We start from the raw sequence: 19,839 nt of genomic DNA on the forward strand, positions 1-19,839 counted from the left end.
TTCGACCAAAGCAAAAAGAAACTGCGCTGATGTTACTGTACATGTTTTTATTAAGTCGACAGCCGATCACAAGGTGCACACGAGGGACGATCACTGACAGCAGCGCACCTACATGTTTCTTTTACAACGACGGCGACTGAGGTAACAGAATTACAGACAGAGGCAACACCCAAAGCATGAAGACAAGCAAACAGTAACACCCAAGAAAGTACACACACCGCCGAGCTTGGCTGCCTCTGACTCCACATACAAGCGTCACAGATCCTCAGGATGACTAAGCTGCTGATGGGAATAACGTGACTCCATCTCGCTGTGCTCCTTTCTGTTAGTCCAGGTAGTGTCTGAAGGATCCAGGCTTCCAAAAGAGGCGTGGCCTTTTGGCTCGTTTGCTCCCGGGTCACTTCTGCACGAGAAACAGCAAATGAATAAAACATCAGTCATTAAAACAAGTGAGACTCGTGGGAGTGATTGTTTTGGAAGGATACGACGACGCCTTACTTTAGACACATCAGTCTCTGTGCTGCCTGCCTCTGAATCAGGATCCTGTGGGACAGGAGACATTCAGATCATGTGCAAACCACGCTGCTGCTCATCAGAATCAGAATCGTGTTTATTGGCCAAGTATATGTGCAGACACATACAGGGAATTTGGTTCCGGTAGATGGCGGCTCTCAAGCACAGTAATGTAAAACAAACACAAACACACACAAACACACACACACAAACACACATCTATATATACATTACACATGCATACACATGCATACACAAGCTGTGTAAACCAACTATAAATAACGAATCTAAACTTGTATACATGAAATACAGAAATCAATGAGGTGGAATGAATACTACAAAATGTACATAAGGTGCAGCTGCAGTCTGGCAGTGGGAGCAGTGTGACAGGTCAACTGTTTAGGAGGGAGATGGCGAGGGGAAAGAAACTGTTCCTGTGTCGGGTGGTCCTGGTCTGCAGGCTTCTGTACCATCTGCCAGAGGGCAGCAGATCAAAAAGTCTGTGTGCAGGGTGTGAGGGGTCTGCGATGATTTTCCCTGCCCGTTTCCTGGTTCTTGAGAGGTACAGATCCTGGATGGAGGGCAGGGGGGCGCCGATGATCCTTTCTGCTGCCCGTACAGTCCGCTGCAGTCTGCTCCTGTCCTGTTTAGTGGCTGCTCCATACCAGACTGTGATGGAGGAGCACAGGACAGACTCAATGACCAGTGTAGAACTGGATCAGCAGCTCCTGTGGGAGACTGTACTTCCACAGTTGTCTCAGGAAGTACATCCTCTGCTGGGTCTTTTTGAGGATGGAGTTGATGTTGGTCTCCCACTTCAGGTCCTGGGAGATGGTTGTACCCAGGAACTTGAAGATCTTCACAGTCGACACAGGGCTGTCTGATATGGTGAGGGGGAGCAGAGTTGAGGGATGTCTCCTGAAGTCCACTGTCATCTCTACAGTCTTAAGAGTGTTCAGCTCCAGATTGTGCTGACTGCACCAGAGTACCAGCCGCTCAACTTCCTGCCGGTATGCAGACTCATCACCATCCTGAATGAGGCCGATGACGGTGGGGTCATCTGCAAACTTTAGGAGTTTGACAGCCGAGTTCTTGGAGGTGCAGTCGTTAGTGTAGAGGGAGAACAGTAGGGGTGAGAGGACACATCCTTGAGGGACCGAGTTTCAGAGGTGATCTCCCCCAGCCTCACTTGTTGCTTTCTGTCTGTCAGGAAGCTGGTGATCCACTGACAGGTAGCTGGTGACACGCTGAGCTGGGAGAGTTTGGAGGAGAGAAGTTCAGGCACAATGGTGTTAAAAGCCGAACTAAAGTCCACAAACGGGACCCTGGCATAAGTTCCCGGGCGGTTGAGGGTCCAGCTGGTGGCCTGTAATGTCTTTCAGATGGGCTAACACCAGTCGTTCGAAGGATTTCATGACCACAGACGTCAAGGCGACAGGTCTGTAGTCATTCAGTCCTGTGATGGTGGGTTTCTTGGGAACAGGGATGATGGTGGAGCGTTTGAAGCAGGAGGGAACTTCACACAGCTCCAGGGATCTGTTGAAGATGTGGGTAAAGATGGGAGCCAGCTGTTCAGCACAGGTTTTGAGGCAGGAGGGTGAGACGCCGTCTGGTCCGGGGGCTTTCCTGGGCTTCTGTTTCTGGAATAGTCGGCTCACATCCTCAGTGTGTATTCTGAGTTTCAGTGAGGAGGAAAGGGGGGTGAGAGGTGTGGTGGAGGTCGTTGAGTCTTTGTTGGGGAGGGGGAGGGTAAAGGAGGGAGAGGTGGAAGGTGTGTTGGGGGTCAATGTCTGAAGCAATGTCCCTGGGGAGGGGAGGGTGGGGCGTGGGAGTCTGTCTGTCTCAAACCTGCAATAGAAAGTGTTTAACTCGTTGGCCAGGTCTTTGTGTGCTTCAATAGTGGGTGGGGGCGTCTGTAGCTGGTGATTTCCTGCAGGCCCCTCCACACTGACGCAGGGTCGTTGGCTGGGAGCCGTTCTTCCAGCTTCTGGGAGTAGATGCTTTTAGCTGTCTTAAATCTGCCGCGCGATTAGGCTTAAAATAAAAGAACCTGCTCTACTGCACAGACTGCCTCCTACTCACTTTGGACCGGTCTTTGCCTTGAGCCTGTTTTGCATTTGCTTCGAGGGTGTAATAGACGTTCGTGTCTACACCAACCGACTCGCTGTCCTGCTGTAAAACAGAAGTGAAAGAGGAAAGCAGTCTAGGTGGGACGGACACAGATTTCATCTTCCATCAGATAAACTGGCTGCTCTGTACTAATCACAGACTCTCTCACACGTTATGGGAATGAACACAGCAATAATCTGATGGTAAGTGAAGGTTACGGCTTCCGTGTGAAATGTATGGCTGGACGTGGTGAAGGAAAATAAGCTCCAATGACTTTCTCTGATTGGTTGAACACCTCTCTGCTGCCCTCTGCTGTTCAAAGAGAGCACAGACTCCTTTTTGAAGGTCTTACCTGTACTTGTGTGTCCGTGTATTTGAATTTCATGTTCTTGTAAAATTCTCTTTTCGGTAGCAAATAGAGCAGCACCAAGTCACACACTACAGTCGCCTAAAAAGAGGAGAAAGAAACAACTGCGTCATCTCCTGTTGGATTACAACACTGTGCAAAAGTCTCGAACCACCGAATATTTTAAATCTTTGTCATTACCTACAAAGAGAACACCTCTGCAGACTCTGGACACTCACTGGAGCTACTTTTAGCTCCTCATCAGCACAGCAGGTAGCGCTGCGTGTTTGTGTGTCGCTGGCTAGAATGAAACCAGCAACCTCTCACCTGCCACACAAATGTGTAAACTACCACATTATGGAGCCTCACACACTAGCTACTCACTAGTAGGTGCAAACGACCTCTGATCTCAGCCAAGCCAAACTAACGGAGCCACTGTTAGGCTTTTACAGTGTTGGGTGGCCGATTGCTGAACCAGGTGTGCACTGGCACCTGAGGGGAAAACTGGTGGCAGCTGAGTTCAAGGAAGACAAAATAGTACACAGATATAAAGGCCTGCTTTGTCTGCAACACCAGGAACATTGGACATGTGGTCGAACGTACAGTTTGTTTAACTGAAACAAGTCTTTATTCTTCAACACAGCCTGAACTCGTTTGTTGTCATTTCTCTTCAGGAACAGTTCTCCAGACTTTTTGAAGGACGTTCAAAGCTCTTCTTTGGATGTTGGCTGTTATTTGTCCTGTTCATTGCTTCAGTAATGTTGAGATCTGACTGATTGTGTGTTTGTGTATCCAGGTATGCCTTTGCTGCATTGTGTTTGGGATCATGGGATCATTGTCACGCTGAAGCTGTCACCAATCAGAAGCTTTCCACTCTTGCTGCACCGCGGATCAAAATCAGATTTTTGTTTTTTTCCATCAGTTTTGACACGACCTCCAACACCACGACATAACCTGCACCACATTTAACCGCGGTATGTTTGGACACAGTCCCTGGAGTTAGGTGCCTCAGTCATTCATATGTCAGTGTCCAAAGAGGCCTTCAGAAAACCTGGAGAACCACTTTAAAACTTAGAACGGAGCCTGGTTCCTAAGAGTATCAAACACAAGGGCCGACTTTTGCACAGACGTGTGGAATATGTAAGTAAATATTTCAGCTTTCAACATACCACTCCAAAAATTCCCACTCCAGAGCCGATGGCTGTGAGGGTAGGGATGATATCAAATTTCCGCGCCTGTGAAGAGCAGAGTCATATCAACTCCTTTGGTTTATTCTTCCAGTGACAAAAGCATACTTAAGATAAACGTGTTACTCACAAGTGACTGGACGATGATGTCAAACCTGATGCCAAACACTTTCAGAAGTGTTCTTTTCTGAATTTTGTCCTCCATATAATGCCTCGCAAACCTGCAGACAGACACAACCACAATATGTTAGCAGGCATATGAAATACGTTTCAAAAGCATTTGACAAACACGTCATCATCCGTGTATTTACTGAGCGAGCTGTGAAGAAACAACAAGAAAAGGCAGTTGAGACAAGTCAACACTGTTTCACTGAGCAAACATCAGAAACTTCAGCCAGTCGACTTGGCAGATTCAGCGGAGCTGAAGCAGCATTAGGAGCAAATAGCGAGTGAAGCCGATTCCATGGAAAATGAACAATAACAGTGACAGAACAACATTTCTCCATCAGCCAGCAGGTGAACAATGAATAACAGAGCAGGAGCATGCATGTGTCTGTGGTGCGCGAGGAAGCAGAAATGAACTGCAGTAGTTTCAAACACTGAGCCAATATGTGCGATGTTGTCAACAGTTTCAAAGGTTAGATGAGAAGAGCGAGTCCACGTTATCATGAAGTTAGCGAGAGCTCAGCAAATGGAAGTGTAAAGCTTATTAATTAATATATAATATTAATAATATTATTAACATGAGACCTTAAAAGTGCTGCAAGCTAAAATTATAATATATGCGCTTCAGAGGTTTTCTGGACACAAACTAACAGAAAAAGGAACAAATCTCTCGCTGAGCTGTTTTTCACACACCTGAAATTGTAGCCCACTGAAGAGCCTTCTTTGCTTCCATAGAGTCCATGAAAGGTGTACTCTGGTTTACAGTGTTTTACATGCACGTCAAAGTTACACGTCCAGTCGACCACGATCCCGATGGCTCCTCCCTGTCAGGACACAAACGCCGTCTTCATCACAGCAGGAGAAGAAGAGAAGCAAAACACGGAAACATGACAGGAATTTCAGAAAGAAGCAGAAATTCAAACTCACCACTTTAGCTACTGTTTGAAAGTTTAAGCCAGAAAGTTTAATAATGTCTCCCAGTTTGAATATAGGGCACAGGGGAGCGCTGAGTGGATGATACAGGCAACTGCTGATGTAGTTGGAGTCGACGTCCTCCACTAGGTTGCTCCTGAAAACGAAAAAACAGTGAAATATTTGACACTTTCTGTACTTTTACCAAAATGAGTGATTAGACTTGTGGTTTGATTTAGAAGCTGAAGATATAAGAGTTAAAAGAAGAACAGAGTTTACTGTGTAGCTCTGTTTGGTTCAAAGCTGTGTTTCATTTGGCCAAAGGTTACAGAAGAAACTGAAATGTATAAAATCATTGTGATTGTTTTTATGACATCATAGAAACGTGAACAAATATCTCAGTAAAAACTGAAGAGTATAAAAAACAAATTTGTGCCACTGACTGAAGATTTCTGGCCACAACTGTTTTATAAAGTTACAATAGTCATGCCAGAGCAGGACACACTCATCACATCTTCTGAGGTAAATGTGTCTCCGTCACCTCGAGACGCCGAATGCGGGGAACGTGACGGAGTTTTTGATGAACAGAGTGTAGTTCTCTGCAGACAACAACAGCGGAGGACTGAAACGGAAACAAGATCAGATTTCAAATGAGCATGTTTGCTTCCACAGATGATTGTGTAATCGCACAATCGTGAATAATTCAGTTTGTCTGCGTACTCTGGTACGTCGCGGTCGTCCTCCACTGGACACCAGGCCAGCACTTCACAGGTCTTAGTCCTGTTCACGCAGACTCCGGTCATTTCTCCTTGATACAGAAACAAAGAGTTAGAGTCGATTACTCAACAGTGAAACAGGCAGCAGCGTGGGCGTTGGCAGCAGTTTCAAACACTTTCTTGCCTCCACTTTTATCTTGAATTAGCATCAACAGCAGCGTATAAAAGCAAAGCAAACGCTGAACCAGCTCTTTCTTTTAGCCTTAATCCCAATGTTATCGCCTCCCTGTGCGTGTACAGCTTCGCTGCTATCGGTCTCTCATCGTGCGTGTGATGAGCTGGCAGACAGTCTCCAGCAGGCGCCCACTCGGCTTCGGCCCTCTGACCTTTGTGTTTGGCTGCAGGACAGTCCCGCGTTTACTTGTTTTTAAGCGTGGAGGCTGAGCGCCTGCATGTGACTGGTGTGAGCCAGACAGATCTAAAGCTTCGGTCTGATTGAGGGCGACGTGGAAAGGCTCTGAACTGAACTCTGGGACGGATGAAGGACAATAAGTTTATATAACTGTTCTTAGAACCAGCCACACATTTGGACACATTAGAGCTCATGTGGCTGTGTCTTTGTGTGCTTGCAGTTTATATTAGCTGGCATGCATGCAGTTGAGCGTGCTTATATATACATGCATGTATGTCTGTTTGCTTAAGGCAGAGTTTCAGCTGCTTACTTTAGCGGACAACAAGCCGTACTACAAACACACACCAAATGTTTGGTTGCTAAGGCCTGGTTTGTTGAGATGAATCTGTTTCTTCTTCTCAGCGCCGGACGAATGCAATTCATGAATTCTGTGTAAATGTTTACCTCAGCAGCCGTGACTCATATCTGCTGTATTTATATAGATGCTGTTGCGTGAGCCTGTCCTGTCACAGCTACGGCCCACTTTGCAAATACACTGCTGCTCCATCACCTGACACCATCCCCGACCTCGCTCAATAAATGGCTTCAGTGAGTTTCAGAAGGCTTCTCAGCTCCGGCGAAGCAAAATTACATAACAAGAAGCACAAAATCTGGACTGGTGTGAGTTGGCAACAGACTCAGTGAGGACCGCTGAGGTCACACTCTCAGCCTGTCAGGATTTACCGTTTCCCGTACGTTTGAAACTCCCTCCTTCACAGTCGGCGTCTGTATTGCAGTTGTGTTTGCCCGGGAGCTGTTATAAAGAAGACACTGGGGTCAGTCTGTGTACACAAGTACAAAAGAAGGACATGAAGAAGAAGACAGGAAAACACCCTGGGAGTGTGAAAGAAACGTCTTGTTTTTATAGTCTTACATGTATGGATCCCACACACACTGCTCTTTGGGCCATTAGGCTTTAAAAGAGCCCTTTTCTGCTATACAACTTTCGGACAATTACCCAATTACAGAAATAGTCTTGGAATGAGATACAATTTCTGCTCGTTTTACTAAATATGGAAGCGCAGGAGGAAAGGAAGGAAGCAGGAAGAGGGAGGAATGAGAGAGAGAACCAGTGCTTTTTCACCTACCTCTGGACAGGTTCCCATTGACTGACCCTCAGTCATGATATAGTTTGTCATCACTACAAATGATGAGTCTCCCTGAAGTTTTAAAAGAGAAGAAGCAATGTGTTTAAAAGCAGTGAGCACAGACCTTAAAGCAAACTTCTGCGAGCCATGGCTCGTTGTATTTAAGATAAGATAAGATAAGATAAGATAACCTTTATTAGTCCCACACGTGGGAAATTTGTTTTGTCACAGCAGGAAGTGGACAGTGCAAAAGTTATGACGCAAAAATTAGAATACAATAAGAATAAATACAGTACACAGCTGTACAGAATAGAATAAAATAATATACTATATACAGTAGAATAAAATAGAATAAAAATATACAATAAGATAAAAATAGAATACGAATGCTATATACAACTCAGTAAAAATACAACGATGACAGAAAGGATTATTGCACTTAGTGTTATTGCACATGTGTGGATGTGTGTGTTTGTTCAGTTAAAGTCTTTGTTGTGGAGTCTGACAGCAGTGGGGAGGAAAGACCTGCGAAATCTCTCCGTCCCACACCGTGGGTGCCGCAGTCTCCCACTGAAGGAGCTGCTCAGTGCTGTCACAGTCTGCTGCATGGGGTGGGAGACGTTGTCCATCAGGGATGACAGCTTAGCCGCCGTTCTCCTGTCACTCACCACCTCCACTGGGTCCAGAGGGCATCCTAGAACAGAGCTGGCCCTTCGGATCACCCTGTTCAGTCTCTTCCTGTCCCCAGCAGAGATGCTGCCGCCCCAGCAGACCACACCATAAAAGATAGCAGAAGCCACAACAGAGTCATAGAAGGTCTTCAGGAGTGGGCCCTCCACCCCAAACGACCTGAGTCTCCGCAGCAGGTACAGCCTGCTCTGCCCTTTCCTGTAGAGGGCGTCTGAGTTATGAGTCCAGTCCAGTCTATTGTTCAGATGAACACCAAGGTACCTGTAGCTGTCCACAGCCTCAATGTCCATACCTTGGATGTTCAGTGGTTGCAGTGGAGAATGCTTGTGCCTGCGGAAGTCTACCACCAGCTCCTTGGTTTTACTGGCGTTGATCTGGAGGTAGTTCAGCTGGCACCAGTCCACAAAGTCTTGAGTCAGTCCTCTGTACTCCTTGTCGTCCCCATCAGTGATGAGGCCGACTATTGCAGAGTCATCAGAGAACTTCTGCAGGAAGCACTGGGTGGAATTGTGGGAGAAGTCTGCAGTGTAGATGGTGAAGAGGAACGGAGCCAGAACCGTTCCCTGTGGGGCCCCCGTACTGCAGACGACCCTGTCCGACACACAGCCCTGAGTCCTCACATACTGTGGTCGGTCGGTGAGGTAGTCCAGGATCCAGGTAGTGAGGTGATGGTCCACTCCAGAGTTCTCCAGCTTGTCCTTTAGAACCGAGGGAAGAATGGTGTTGAAGGCACTGGAGAAATCAAAGAACATGATTCTCACAGTGCTTCCAGCGGTCTCCAGGTGAGCGAGGGAACGATGTAGGAGGTGAATGACGGCATCATCCGCGCCAATGCCAGGCTGGTAGGCAAACTGAAGTGGGTCCAGTGATGAGCTTGTTAGGCGCCGAAGCTGAGCCAGGACCAACCGCTCCAGGGTCTTCATCAGGTGGGATGTCAGAGCCACCGGCCTGTAGCTGTTGAGGTCCTTGGGGCGTGAAGTCTTTGGCACTGGTACAACACAGGAGGTTTTCCAGAGCTGTGGGACTCTTCCCAACCTCAGGCTCAGGTTGAAGAGGTGCTCCATCACCCCACACAGTTGGTCCGCGCAGGACCTGATGACCCTCGAGCTGATGCCATCTGGGCCCGCTGCCTTCTTGCCATTAATCCTCCTCAGTTCCCTCCTAACCTGGGTGGTTGAGAGAGACAGGCTGGAGCCTTGTGTTGAGTGTGTATTGGATGCTGTTGTTGGGGGTGGGGGGGAGTGAGCAGGGTATTTCACAGGAACTGGAGCAGAAGAGCTGAAATAGTTGCAGAGCAACAGAAATCCCCTCACAGGAAGAAGGTTGGGGTGGATGGATGGGTCAACACGGCGTTCGACGGTCAGGATCATTGCACAATCTCAACTGTGAGACTATTTACAAGGCCGTGATCATATTTACAGTACAGTGATAAACGATATGATTGGACCGGTTCGTATATAACACCTTTCTACTCTAACACTTTTTACAGTGCGCCTCATTCACCTTCGGTCCAGCACCGACCCTCCTGGAGGTGACGTGGGTTTCAGCATCGTACCCACGGATGCTTTGACACGCAGACTCGAGCAGCAAAGGTTCGACCCCCCGAGCGTCTGCAGTCACCCTGAGCACACACGTATGTGAGAGCTGTCACGCAATTTGTGTGTTGTGTAGCGAATGTCCTGGTTCCTCTGTGTTTCCAGTTTGTGATCTAAGCCAATAGAGAACTGTAAGCATCTTTATTATACTGCGAGTTGAACTTTTGGCAGGTCAAATGCCATATCATTAGGCAGTAGGAGGGGGTAAAACTCTCTTTACTTTTGCTCAAAATCACAGTTAAATTAAAATGTTCTGTATAAGTTCATTGTGACACTGACACATTCCAGGTTGTTTTTCTTCTCTTTTGCATCTCTGGTGGCTTCCTGTGTTTCCTGTGTCTCTCGGTTTGTCTGTGGAGCCTTTCAGTGTCACTCCTTGTTGGTATTTCCTGCAAGGTTACCTACTTGTCTTGTGTGCTCGTGTGGTTTTTCTCCTTCGTGATTGCTGGCTCCGTCCTTTTTGCTTCACCTGTATCTTGTTATCCAATCAGCTGTTTTTAGTGCAGCCCTGATGCTGGGCTTCAGTTATCGCCGACACCCTTCCTCTTGTGCTTTGCCTTAAACGATTGCATTGTTTTATTCATATGTTGTTCCTGCCAATGTTTTCTTTCTTCCTTTTTCAGGCCTCTCTTTGAACCGAACGTCGACATAACAGTGAGGTCACGTGACGATTACTAAAACAATGACCACCTGACAATAAAGTGCATTTGATCAACGTGCGTGATGGAGAAAAGTGATCTTTTCATTGTGTAACACTGAAACCACCTGTTTGCCTTGCTCTGAATTAAAGCCCACACCCACACCTCAGAGCAAACATGGCAGCCTACATTGTGTCTTCTTTTTTCTTTCCCACAGTTAACAGGACACAGCAACACTGGAGGCAAACAAAGTTATCTATTTGATCAGTGTCCCTGCTTTGCTCTCACATGCAATAAAGCTGCAGAGTCGCGTCGACAGAGGTGGATCGTCACCGGGGTGAACGTTACAAACCTCTGCTTCTTTGTCAGCCTTGAGTTTTCTAGCAAACAGCAGTGACACGTTGTCCTGCTCAGCTGATGTTTCCTCACTCTGACAGTTGATTTCATCAAATCTGCCTCTGGTGACCGACTTACATCAGGTGCCAAACAAATTACCGACCACTTAGGAGTCACGAGACGACGACATATCAAATGTTACTGGGGGCACGAAAGGTCACTGACCTGTGAAGGGAAGACATAATCAGCCACGTCCCAGACCCTCTCTCCCCCGCTGTTGTTGGTGTAGCCCACTCCTTTCATTTTGGTGAAGACGGAGCTGACGGCCGTGTCTGTGGACTGGTAACCTTTCTCATAGATGAAAACCCACCTGTGCACGAAACAGAGAGCATTCTGTTCAAAATCCCACTTCACCCCAAAGCAAGGGCTTGCACAAGGACGACACCGGCACTGCACACAGCCATCAGCACAACTACCAGGACAAACGTGCCTGTAGTCATGCAACGCACTGGCTCGTGTTCTTGTCCATTCAGCACCGCAAAGACACAGCAGACGTACTGCATCTCAGCTCCAAACTATCACAGCAGCTGCTGAAAGAAAGCAAAGGTAAAAGTGTTCGTGCTGAGCATTAATAGGGGCGATCGGGGCTCAAGAGTTGGGAGTTCGCCTTGTAATCGGAAGGTTGCCGGTTCGAGCCCCGGCTCGGACAGTCTCGGTCGTTGTGTCCTTGGGCAAGACACCGTTGCCAGTGTCCAGCAGCCTCGCCTCTGTCAGTGCGCCCCAGGGTGGCTGTGGCTACAATGTAGCTGCCATCACCAGTGTGTGAATGTGTGGATGACTGGGTGTGTAAAGCGCTTTGGGGTCCTCAGGGACCAGTAAAGCGCTTTACAAATACAGACCATTTACCATTATCAGGGTCCTGATCAGTGTTGACAGGATTTCTCCAGAGTCTGTGTCACATTCAAAGGTCAGCTTTTGTGTGGATCTGCAAACACGTCAGTAACAACTAGTTAAAAGTTATTTCATCTGTTTGTTAAACCTGACTCTCAAATAGGGAATATGACATTATCATGTCCTTCACAGCTGGAGTGAGATGGACTGCATCCCAGCTGTATAGTACTATAGATGAGTCCGGTCCCCAGACCTGTTGTCAGCAGGGACTCCTTTAAGATCTCCGAGTCTTCCCACCTAAGACACATTTCCCCTTCGGTACCCGTATGGCTGCCGTATATGCAAACTGCTATTTTATTTCTTTTGTTTTAAATTTGTCAGAAGGTTTGAAAAACACTACAGTTTTTAAAAAGTTAGAATTTTTCATGGTTCGTGCTCGACGGGGTTAAAAACGTCTTTCACAGCATCAGCACATTAACACATACAGTGGGGCAAAAAAGTATTTAGTCAGCCACCGATTGTGCAAGTTCCCCCACTTAAAATGATGACAGAGGTCAGTAATTTGCACCAGAGGTACACTTCAACTGTGAGACACAGAATGTGAAAAAAAAAAATCCATGAATCCACATGGTAGGATTTGTAAAGAATTTATTGGTAAATCAGGGGGGAAAATAAGTATTTGGTCACCTCAAACAAGGAAAATCTCTGGCTCTCACAGACCTGTAACGTCTTCTGTAAGAAGCTTTTCTGTCCCCCACTCGTTACCTGTATGAATGGCACCTGTTTGAACTCATCATCTGTATAAAAGACACCTGTCCACAGCCTCAAACAGTCAGACTCCAAACTCCGCCATGGCCAAGACCAAAGAGCTTTCGAAGGACACCAGGAAAAGTATTGTAGACCTGCACCAGACTGGGAAGAGTGAATCTACAATAGGCAAGCAGCTTGGTGTGAAAAAATCAACTGTGGGAGCAATCATCAGAAAATGGAAGACATACAAGACCACTGATAATCTCCCTCCATCTGGGGCTCCACGCAAGATCTCATCCCGTGGGGTCAAAATGATCATGAGAACGGTGAGCAAAGATCCCAGAACCACACGGGGGGACCTGGTGAATGACCTGCAGAGAGCTGGGACCAAAGTAACAAAGGTCACCATCAGTAACACACTACAACGGCAGGGAATCAAATCCCGCAGTGCCAGACGTGTTCCGCTGCTGAAGCCAGTGCATGTCCAGGCCCGTCTGAAGTTTGCCAGAGAGCACATGGATGATACAGCAGAGGATTGGGAGAATGTCATGTGGTCAGATGAAACCAAAGTAGAACTTTTTGGTATAAACTCAACTCGTCGTGTTTGGAGGAAGAAGAATACTGAGTTGCATCCCAAGAACACCATACCTACTGTGAAGCATGGGGGTGGAAACATCATGCTATGGGGCTGTTTTTCTGCCAAGGGGACAGGACGACTGATCCGTGTTAAGGACAGAATGAATGGGGCCATGTATCGTGAGATTTTGAGCCAAAACCTCCTTCCATCAGTGAGAACGTTGAAGATGAAACGAGGCTGGGTCTTCCAACATGACAATGATCCAAAACACACCGCCCGGGCAACAAAGGAGTGGCTCCGTAAGAAGCATTTGAAAGTCCTGGAGTGGCCTAGCCAGTCTCCAGACCTCAACCCCATAGAAAATCTGTGGCGGGAGTTGAAAGTCCGTGTTGCTCGGCGACAGCCCCAAAACATCACTGCTCTCGAGAAGATCTGCATGGAGGAATGGGCCAAAATACCAGCTACTGTGTGTGCAAACCTGGTAAAGACCTATAGTAAACGTTTGACCTCTGTTATTGCCAACAAAGGTTATGTTACAAAGTATTGAGTTGTATTTTTGTTATTGACCAAATACTTATTTTCCACCCTGATTTACCAATAAATTCTTTACAAATCCTACCATGTGGATTCATGGATTTTTTTTTTTCACATTCTGTCTCTCACAGTTGAAGTGTACCTCTGGTGCAAATTACTGACCTCTGTCATCATTTTAGGTGGGGGAACTTGCACAATCGGTGGCTGGCTAAATACTTTTTTGCCCCACTGTAGTTACATTTTTGTGATGTTGTATTAGCTCTAAGTTTGTGAATGATGGTCCGGTCTTTCCACTGGCTGCGACAATACAAAAAAGCTGCAAGATCCACGGCCCACATCTCGCTGCAGGCACTTTCACTTTGTAAAGTCATTGTTAAAAACATTGAGTCCTCACAGAAACTGAGTGCTGGGTTTGTCACGGTGAAGCTGAAACTTTGCTCACATGAAAGGATTCCAGTTCAGCAAAAAGCAGCTTTACACTTGGGGTGCATCACCTTAAACTCATTTACTTCCTCTGCTTGCGTGTCTGTGTGTGCGTTTGTAGCCACGAGGTAAAGGCAACAGCTGGTGTGCACTGAGCTGATACAGTGTGTACACACACACTGTGACGCATGTGTAGAGCTATTTCATACAGGCTGTGAAAAAGCAATTAGCCCCTGGCAGGAAGCCCACAGGACAGCGTGTGGTGCAGCATATCTTCATTCGTCTGCAATGAAAGCTCCTCAGAGCGGCGAACGAGAAGAAGCATCTTTCAAACTGCAGAGTGAAGTCGTAAGCACAAAAGCAGCAACGTCTATCAGCATGGCAAATCGAATTATATAGGTTGGAGGGAGCTGGTGAAAAAATGCGGAGAAACGGGAGAAAAAACAGGGCAAATTAAAGGAATAAAGAAAGCGATGAGCGTGGAAATAATGGAAGCATCTTCCAAAACAGCAGCGTAAGAGAGATGCGTATCTGCGAGCGGCTGGGAGGAGGCTCTTTGATGTTGGGGAGAGTTTCCCACCATACTGTGCTGCTGAGATTAGTTTTTATTTAAAGACAGAATGAAAAGAAAAATAAATCAGTTCAGTTCATTTTTATTTCAAACATTTCAAACATGTGCCTTCACAATCATTACAAAATATCATTCCATTATTTGTTTGAAAAGGAGTAGGCTGAATCAACCTTCAAATTAAAGCCAAAAACATAAACAGAGGATTGGGATTTTTTTTTTAGCATAAAAGTTACAAAAAGAGAGTGTGGTTTTCTGGGGCTGTTCTTTATCCCCTTCTACTGCTTATTTGAGTCCAGGTCGCAGGGCACCAGCCCAAACACCCCTCTCCCACCTCCTCCTCCAACTCATCCAGGAGGACACCAAAGCATTCCCAACACACCAGAGATGTAATCTCTCCAGCATGTCCTGGGTCTACCCCAGGGGCCTCTCAAACAACCTGAACTGTGAGGGATTTATGAAGGCCACTCAAGTGTTTATTACATGTGAAGTTTGAGTATGTTCGTCTGTTTTTTCCTGTTTCATTTGATAGATGCTTCCCAGTTAATTACCCAGCAGAATGTCCTCTATGGGAGCGCCTCTGTCTCAGCATCCATGTCTGTAGTCTGTTGCCTGCCTTCGATTCTGTTTGTCCCCTGAGCTGTTGAAGGCTGTTTGCTCAGGCTGCCTCTGCTGTGAGTCTCGAGTCACTGAATCCCTGCTTCAGCATCCGAGAGAGAGACGGGCGGACTTCTGCCCTGACCCGTCCGCTTCAAGTCTGAAGAGAGGAGACGGCTTTATAATTGCATCTCCCTCATGCACATCACCACGCCGCTTTAATGTGGCTGCAGGAGGCAGGTGTGTGTGTGTGTGTGCGTGCGTGTGTGTGTGTGTGTGCGTGCGTGCGTGCGTGCGTGTGTGTGTGTGTGCGTGCGTGCGTGCGTGCGTGCGTGTGTGTGCGTGCGTGTGTGTGTGTGTGTGTGTGTGTGCGTGCGTGCGTGTGTGTGTGTGTGCGTGTGTGTGTGTGTGTGTGTGTGTGTGTGTGTGTGTGTGTGTGTGTGTGTGTGTGTGCCATGAACTTTTTCTGATCTTGATGATTCAGATCTGAATCAGCTGTTTAAAATCACATCCCTCACTTATAAAAACCCGACTTTAAACAAGACACGATGTTAAACTTGTCTACTGCTTTTCCATTTTTGGTCACCAGCAGCAGCAGATGATAATGCGTCTGTGCTCTGTTTGGCAGTGAACTGGGCAGCAGTTGATTGTTATCTGTTTGAGCATATGCCCGGGCATATTTATCACACGCAGCTCCTCAGGTTCTGCTGTTTGGAGGTGCATGAAGGGAAACGTTAGAGTCACACAGCTGCATAAGCAAGTAACCGTGAGATGAAGTGAGATAAGTAAAGGAAACAGGTTCTCCCTTTTTCAGGATGAATTTCCAGCGAATAGCTCCGGCATGTCTAATCAGGTTAGGGTGGGTGGGTGGGTGGTGAGAGGCTGAGTAGACAAACAAGTATGCTGCAGGGGTTTTGTCCAAACATGAAATGGGCAGGAGCTCGGCTCTGTTGTGCCATGTTCACACCTTCTTTTCACAGTCAATCATAGTGATTCTTACAACTGTCATTTGTGCCTGTTTGCTGTGTCAACAATAACTGCAGTGACGGTATGTGTCCCTGCACAAGCCCAATATCTTCCTTTCACTTTCCCCCCACTCTATCCACACAAAGTGAACTCTGGGTCACTCGGGAGGGAAGTTCCAGACAAGATGAACTACACAAAGTGATGCAAACCCTTTCTCACCATTTCCTTACAGCTAAAAACAAAAAGAGAAAAAGGTGTGCAGGTCTTACCCGATGATGTAAACCAGAACCCCCAGCTGGATGAGCCGGCACACCACTCCCACCCTCCTGTTCCTCACCAGCACCTGGCGGGGAGTCTCATACTCAAAGAAGAAGTCGGAGAGGGCGCTGGTGATTTGGTTCTTCATCTTCTCTCACGGCTGACCCGCAGGGAAGAGGGTCTCTGTTTCTCCTCACTTGCATATAAAAACTCCCAAGAAATTCTTTTTTCCTTTGTTCTTCACTTGTGTCCTCTGCCTCCTCTCATGAATAATCTCTTATACTCTTCATGTGAAGTCCTAAAGTCTAAAGACTTCCTCCTCCCTTCCTCCTCTCTCTCTCTCTCTTGCTCTCCGTCTCTCCTCCTCCTCCTCTCTCTCTCTCTGCACTCGGTCGCTCTGTTATCAGCCTGTTGCCTTTTTGCGTAACTTGACCGTTTCCATGCATCTCCTGGCTTTTCTCAGGAGACATAATAAGCACAGAGACATCTGTCGAACTTTACTGTTAACTTGGTCTGCAAGTTTCAATAACTTAACAGTTGCCACACACAAGCACCGGATGCCCTCCTCTCTTTGAGCAATCAAACCTTATCAGCCACGCTGACACTCTCTTCCTGCGTGCTACACAGAGATAGAAGCCACAGAAGCTAAGCATAAACATGGTGCATCTTCCACAGTTCTGCATGTTTGCCCACTCTCGTCTCACCGTTTGTCAGGCAGTAAGCCTTCTTAACTTTTATCAACACCATGTGTGGGCGCACGCCGCCAAACACTTTGATTTTCTCATCCAGCTCAATAATTCAGGCCCCTTCTCTCCATTCTCATGCCGACGGCTGCTTTGCATTTTCTAATCTTCACAAAGGGAAGTCCAAATGGCCTCATGAAACTGTGAGGCTTTGAAAAATGTTGCTTCCACTTGTGAGCATTTCTTGCCTTCTCGCTCCCGATATAAATAAACGGGGGCATCTCGTCTGGAGTCAAATCCAAATCTAAATCTGGTTAAATCTAAAAGACACGAGTACATGCTGGGAATCGCCACAAAATGCCATGCATAGAATTTAGTGGGATTGCAAGGATTTGGAAGGATTTTAAGGATTTTGCAAAAAAAGGGCTGCATGACAATCAAAGTATTAAATGAAACGCTCTGTTAGCACAATTGGCACAAACTGCTGTTTTTATAGGCACACTGGTGGATAAATGACTGAGAAACAAGAGCGAGCGTCAGATCACTTTATAATTCAGGCACTTTTCCAGAGTCAAATGAATGTTTTCCCAGGGTGACATGCAGTGTGGCCCTGACTCCTGTGCTCCAGAACAACCCCGAGACTGAGGCTGAGCGTCACAATATGTGAATGAATGAACGCACCACGAACAGGAGGGGCTGGATGAGCCTCAGACTGACAGTAATTGGCAGAGACAGACTGAAGTCATGACTCGTGAATGACTGCGTAGAAAGGATTAGTGCTGACTGCATGCCTGAACTAACTATCTTCACTGAACTAGTTCCCGTTGCTGTTTTTCTTCTCCTCTGCCTCACGTACGTGCTGTTGGAGCAGTGAACTCTCATGAGAAACGTGGCCAAACCTTCAAATAATGAGACCAGTGCATGTAAAAGTAGCCCGCAGGGTTATGGCTGGTGATGGAGGACGCCGTGGCGGGCAGACTAACCGGAAGAAGCACAAAGACAGAAGCACAAATTCCACAAAATAGTAATGGGAGGGTGAACACGGGAGGAGGGGACAACACTGTGCACTGACAGGAGACACGTGAACCCACAGGTGGGAACGAGGCACAGGTGGGGACAGTGAGCACGGCAGCTGTGTTTCATGGCTTCCTGTCACAGCACCCGTGATGAAAGCACCACGACTCTGTTTGCTGAATGTTGCGTTATTCTGACTTCTGCTGGTTCAGTATAGTCTCAGGCTCTTTGAGTTTAGTTACACAGGTTCTGCTTTTGGTTACAGTTCATATCCAAACCCCCCCCCCACACACACACACACATTAGGCACCTGTGTGTAGGGCTTTAGTTTGCATGTGTTCTTTGTTGTGGTGTCTGCTTCTCTACCTGGTCTGGGATTCATTCATGGACTTGTTTTGTGTCAGGCGCTTGTGAAGCATCAAATAAAGGTTAGTTCTTTAACATGTTCAGCTCTTTGTCTGCCTCGTGGTCCACATTACCACCATCACGCACAGAGAAAAGGTGAAGGGTTTGTTTACAGCTGACTGTATTTAATAACTGGTCTAAGATGTGAAGACAACAAACAGGTATTTAAATGATCCTCCTTCATGTTCCAGTTGCAGCTGAGGAGGACTGAAGACAGTGGAGAGAAGGCACTAATGAGAGTAAAGCCTCCACAAAGCAATCATCAATGTAGAACAAGTCAGTGGGATAAAGTTATCCAGAGGGTAACTTTTTTTCTTGCTTGTCGGGGCAAGAGCCACGATTCGCTCCCGGGAAAGGAGACAAATTCCTTTGGGCTTGCGTCAGGAAGTGCGTCCGATTTAAACATCTACAAATCGAACATGGGAGCTGCTCGCTGTGACGACCTCTTGTTAGTAAGGGAGCAGCTGAAACAGCATTATCACACACAGCCCAGATAGCAAATATTCATTCAATGAATGTTTAATCAGCATCAGTTCAATGTCCTCCTGCTATCTGGGGGATCCATAAGAACTAGTGATGGGAATTCCCAGTCTCTTTAGATTCTTTATGATATGCTGTTCTTGCAGACTCTACACTCGGCCTCTGTGTTGTCTATAAAATTCAAACGGTTCCAGATAGAAATAGATTTTCAATCTTGAGCCGAGCCACAAACAACCTGCACAGGCTCCTGAGAACTGTCCACCCATCAGTGCAAGGGGAAGATGAAACACAATCAGCTGAGTGTGATATTAACGAAGATGCCAGTGTGTCTAATGCACCTGCTGCTGCTGCATCTACAGCATCTTGCAGTACACCACCATCACCACCTAAACCAACCCAGAGCTCTATGAGAGCGTTTTTGCAGAAGTCTGTGACCCAGCAAGACACAACTCAGCTGATAAAGACCTGAAAACGATTGCACTTGATTTCCAACTATTTTCAGTTGTGGATGATAAAGGATTCAGAAAGTTTATTCATGCACGGAATCCTATGTATGTAATTCCAAGCAGGAAAACACGCTCCCAAAAAATCCTCCCAGGCCTGTCTGACAGAGAACACACATCTTCTTTTTGTTTTGCACATTAATTTATATTTCATTGTGTTGTGGTTTGCAGTGTTTTGTGTTGTTTCACTTTAAATTTATTTAAAAGGAAAAAGCTGAAAATTTAAATGGTCCAAAGTTGAACTGTAAATAGTTGGTTTTTGTATTTTATAATGTATTTTTTTAATTTTAGGTGGAGTGAATAAATAAAAGCATATTTATATAATAAACATATATAAATAAAAAACTTTTTTTACATTAGTATTTCATGTTGTGCATATTTTTATTGTTGTTGATAATAAATTAATTAAAGCAACAAAACAACCTGAAGAAAGAGCCGGCTCTC

General features: G+C 46.4%; 1 protein-coding gene across 4 annotated transcripts; it reads right to left on the reverse strand.

Moving 5' to 3' along the window:
* Nucleotides 1-11: 11 nt before the first annotated feature.
* On the reverse strand, nt 12-16,712 carry p2rx1 (purinergic receptor P2X, ligand-gated ion channel, 1). 4 transcript variants are annotated; one of them, XM_085419824.1, is made up of 14 exons: nt 16,322-16,712; nt 10,972-11,116; nt 7,488-7,559; nt 7,084-7,153; nt 5,953-6,040; nt 5,774-5,854; nt 5,248-5,389; nt 5,014-5,144; nt 4,286-4,376; nt 4,138-4,203; nt 2,975-3,070; nt 2,596-2,682; nt 499-543; nt 12-403 (listed from the first exon to the last, which is right to left on the reverse strand). In XM_085419824.1, the coding sequence occupies exons 1-14, from the start codon at nt 16,456-16,458 to the stop codon at nt 398-400; spliced, it is 1,257 nt and encodes a 418-aa protein (XP_085275950.1). In that variant the 5' UTR covers nt 16,459-16,712; the 3' UTR covers nt 12-397. The 4 variants fall into 4 exon arrangements, with proteins under 4 accessions (XP_085275950.1, XP_085275951.1, XP_085275949.1 ...); XM_085419825.1 differs by having other exon boundaries at nt 2,596-2,685; nt 7,096-7,153; nt 16,322-16,708; XM_085419823.1 differs by having other exon boundaries at nt 2,596-2,685; nt 16,322-16,708.
* Nucleotides 16,713-19,839: the final 3,127 nt, after the last annotated feature.

This window comes from Rhamphochromis longiceps, linkage group LG10 (genome assembly GCF_057381845.1).
Source record: "Rhamphochromis longiceps isolate RC_006_pf linkage group LG10, R_longiceps_female_GT1.1, whole genome shotgun sequence".
NCBI lineage: Eukaryota > Metazoa > Chordata > Actinopteri > Cichliformes > Cichlidae > Rhamphochromis > Rhamphochromis longiceps.